The following is a 4,505-nucleotide window of genomic DNA, read 5'->3' on the forward strand; positions in this document are numbered from 1 at the left end:
TATATATATATATATATACACAAAATATACAGTAAAATTATATTATTGTGCTAATTTCAGTTTCATTGGCCATAATCTCTTCCCATTAATAGATATAATTATAAATAGATAGCGCGCATACTATTAATATATGTATCCTGTGACTCAACGTCATTAAAGTAATAAGCTACGATTCACCACATCGTAATTTCACTAGAAATTACATTGCGGTCAGACACTCTAACGGTATCTGGCAAGCAGCTACATATACGAGCAAGTTCAAGGGCTTCTATTCCGACAGTTTCAATGGAAATTTCGTTCCTTTATCCGAGCCCTGCCATATCCTAATCAATATTATCTTCGCGCGTGTAGAATATTCCGTCATCTCAAAAATAGTTTCGTCGTTTCGTGGATATATGTATATGTATCGCGTATTACGGTAGATTTGAAAAATCATTTCCGGCGCGCAAACCGAACGCAATGACATCCGCAGAATCGTAGTCCCACAGAGTGCAGAGCAAGATGTAGTGCGATTTAACGATAACGCGCACAAAGATAAAAAGGGGAGAAAACGCACACATAAATATATATATTCGAAAAATAATGACAGTTAAATCCCGCCATAAGAATACGACGGCTCTCGGTTTCGGAAGCGAAAAGGAAAAGCATCGCGGAAGTCGTAAGAATATGTATACCGATAATTCCTTCGAGGTCGTAAACGACGTGTCGCAAATGACGTGCACAAAGACCTAGCCGTTGCTCCGCCGAGGCCCAGGCGATCGATGCGACAAAGAGTCGGAGAAAATAGATGTACGTACTGATTTTATGGTGCACGTGGTGCTCTGCGGGATCTAACGATAAGATCAGGCATCGGGGGTCGGTGTTCCGTTATGCTATCGGCCTGCGGGGAAACGCGACTGTCATAGCCGAGAGCGCGTCGTTGACTGACGAATGGCTGGCGAACGACGCTCCGCGAACCCTGCCGGCCGGTGGTGAATTTGTGGCTCGCTCCGCGAGAGCGGGCCGATTACCTCGACATTGAGCGATTAACTCTCTTATCTTAGTCCTTAATTGTTTCTTTTTTTTTTTGAAGAAAAAACGTAAATACATAATAACTGCTTTATGGTATAATCGACTGATTCTATAAACGTGTCGATTAATCTCCAGTAGTTTTTTTTTTTTTTTTTTGGTCTGCGTTTCTCTATACAATGATAAAGAGATTTGAAAACATTGATTTATTTGTTTATTTTGAACATCGATAACTTCTTCATCTTTTATTAATTAGAGACTTTACTTATATATATTTAATCGATTTATTCGTGCACACATTTTTCACTTCTTAACCGGTTCCTGGATTCCGCAGAATAACTTATAAAATTCAGTCCCTGTCAGATGTGAATAAATATATATATTACAGATTGTTTCATTTTAAATGACGCGCGCGAATATCTTCGTAATTATTGATTTTTCAAAATGATATCGAAAAATGTTTCAGACAAAAATTGAATGATTTTAAGATAAACATGATCAATTATTGCTATGCATAAATTATTTACTGATAGTGTAGATTGAATATTTAAATTTTGATATATGTTACATTGATATTGATATAAATTGATTTAATAGATTGTGAATTACGTTGATGAGATCATCTGTTTTAATTATACAGATTTATCATTTATTCCAATTCTATATGTTATAATTTGATGGTATCTTTTATAATCTTAAATCTACGTACTATCTGAGATTGTTAATATTAAGTAATCTAGTACATACATTATATCTTTATATTTAAAATTTATAAAATGGTTTTCCACATAAAATACATTGCTATTTCTGTAATTTACTTCAAGCTTTTTCATTATTACTTTACTATATTCAATCACTTTATTCAATTAAGAAAATACAAGATCTTTATAAAAAACTTTATCATAGAAAGCGCATTAAACACTTTACCAATTTTGATCTGCACAAGAATATAGAATTACACAATATTTTAAAACATCTCAATCATTTAGAAAAATTTATTTATGTAAAATGTATAAACATACATATCTATGATTGACGCATGTATTATATGTATATAATCACAGATATTGCATATATTATTTTTTATCTATCTTTTACTTGCATTTGTACGCTTTCTGCAGATAAATCTCCGCTTTGGACAAATAAAGAGAAGAGAAACAGTAAGAAAGTTTAGAAGCATTAAGTAGATAGAAAGTATTAAGAGCAAAACACCAGTTCCATTCTGTAATGACAAGCAAGAAACAATTACTCTATATATATTTACTTATATTAGATAATCCCCCCCCCCGCGCGAGCGTATAATTAAAAGATAGACAAAAATGGTTGTAATAAAATATAAACTCTGTTTCTGCAAAATAGGAACAATGTATTTCAGGTATGAATTCGAAAAAAATATGCTGCAATGTCTCTCTTACATATAACAAATATTAAGTCACTAAAATTAAAATGTCTTCCGCTATTTTCTTCCTTATTGTTTATCCTAATACTTTTTATTCTTAACTTATAAAATAAATCGAGGAATTGTGTGCACAATAACAATGTAAAAATTAATTTGATCATGTCTTGCGCGACAGATCTGAATATTATGAACAATTAAAAAAGTTAAAATTCATTCTCCCTTCCTTCCTCCACTTGTTCTTCTCTTTCAATTTATCCTGAAGTTACTTAAACCCCATCTTTCACAAAAGATGCGAAAAAGATATTTAGATTCTTATTGCATTTAACCCCTCAATTTATGAATGTATGACACTTGACTGCACATTTAAAAGAAATCTTCTAATAATAATGAATATGAATATATCAAACTAAATTTCAGAACAAAATATATTGACGAACTATCTCCTTTTTCATAAATAACATTAACACAAAGTTGTCATGGGTTGTGCCTTGCAATTCTTTCGGCATGTGCCTGAAAATAGATAATTGATTGAAAATGATTTTAAACGTCGTTATAAAAATGTGAAACAAAGCAATTCTCTTAAAAGAGAATTAAAATAGATACTAATTAAAAAATCCTGCTTATTCATAATATATCAATGGCTTAATACAATTATATTACATATATGTATATATAAACTGTTGGCTAATTTTAAGCTATTGCATTCCCATAAATTGTATATGACGTATTTTTGTTTTTCTTTCATACTCGAAACTGTTTTCTATGCATATAACATTTATGCTTTGTGCTAAACCATTGATGTTTATCAATATATAGATTATGCTATCTGCATACCGGCATTATATTGGCAAAAGCAACATCTTCATGGGGGCCTCTTGTTTTAGGCGGTAATTTTGGTAAAAGAGCATTGACATTTATATCGACTTCAGGGTTTTTTTGCTTAATATGTTTGAGTGTTTCTTGACACACTTTAATTACTGATTCTGCATTCATACGACGATCATCACTCCATAATGGACAGCTATGTATATGTAACAAAAAACGTAATATATAATGTTCACTCAATTGCACACACAAATAAAAAATTGAATTGCATATTATCAAAAAACTCACAGTTTTGAATTTTGAACTCCTTGACCTTGAAAGTGTCTATAATCGGTTACTGGTTTATCACAAATATAACACATTTGAGCACCGCACAGACAAGTCATTTTGTTACAGCCCTCTTCCTTGAAAAATTTTCGTCCGCACTTGTAACATTTCCGTACAAGAGCTTCAGTCATTTTTTCTTCCAAACATAAACGTGCAACGTCTGATTTCCCTTCGTTGCATTTCAGAGGGATGTGATTGAGTTCCTTACAAAATCTAATACAAAAACAATGTAATAGTGCATATAATATATGCAATTCTTATATATTTCTGTGCTATATTTATTTCTGATTATATTTCTGAGGATAAGTAAAGCGCTAAGAACCATCAGTGCTTTCAAACATGCAATATAAAATGACATTAATAAAAAAAATATATATATATATATATATATATATATATATATATATATGTGTGATTTAATTATATATTGCACATAATAGTATAAAAAATATAAAAAATGTAATTATTTATCTATAATTGCATAAATTATGTGATTGCGAGAGTCTACGTTATCTTCTTTTTAAATACATCAGATGGAGTAGAACTTATTTGTCCACGTCGCCAATTGGCCAATTTAAAATAGAACTCTCTGATAGTACTCCACCAAGTGTAACTAGTAAGATGCAAGAAACTGTCGCATATCTTGGTACGTTCATAGTCAATGATTATGGAATACAGTGAGAATAGAAAACAGGCGGAGAGAGAGACATAATATCTACGCATTTTATACAAATATTTTATGATTCTGGGAAAAAAGATATTGCGACCATGTCTACGGTGATTATATACATTTTAAAAATATATTATGATAATCGTAGATAATATTAAACATCAATCGTTTAATACATGATTCATTTACACAGGTCTTAATTTCCTAATCCCCATAGTTTGTTATTGACATTTAATTAAATTTTAAGATCCTAAGTTGTGAAGATATTTTGTTAAA

General features: G+C 31.1%; 2 protein-coding genes across 3 annotated transcripts in view; both read right to left on the reverse strand.

Moving 5' to 3' along the window:
- LOC115242231 (ATP-binding cassette sub-family G member 1-like) overlaps positions 1-990 on the reverse strand; it is a 19,315-nt gene extending 18,325 nt beyond the window's left edge. The window contains exon 1 of one of the 2 annotated variants that reach the window (XM_029818368.1): positions 798-990. The gene's annotated coding sequence lies outside the window, so the exon portion shown is untranslated. Of the gene's footprint in view, positions 1-674 lie in introns of both variants that reach the window. The other variant, XM_029818369.1, reaches the window with a different exon arrangement.
- A 1,363-nt stretch (positions 991-2,353) lies between these two features.
- LOC115242227 overlaps positions 2,354-4,505 on the reverse strand; it is a 7,088-nt gene continuing 4,936 nt past the window's right edge. The window contains exons 6-8 of the mRNA XM_029818348.1: positions 3,521-3,772; positions 3,242-3,428; positions 2,354-2,917 (exon numbers count right to left, since the gene is read on the reverse strand). Of these exons, the coding sequence (XP_029674208.1) occupies positions 2,882-2,917; positions 3,242-3,428; positions 3,521-3,772 (475 nt within the window). The 3' untranslated portion in view covers positions 2,354-2,881. The remainder of the gene's footprint in view (positions 2,918-3,241; positions 3,429-3,520; positions 3,773-4,505) is intronic.

The sequence above is a fragment of the Formica exsecta genome, unplaced genomic scaffold, assembly GCF_003651465.1.
Source record: "Formica exsecta isolate Colony F162 unplaced genomic scaffold, ASM365146v1 scaffold581, whole genome shotgun sequence".
Lineage (NCBI taxonomy): Eukaryota > Metazoa > Arthropoda > Insecta > Hymenoptera > Formicidae > Formica > Formica exsecta.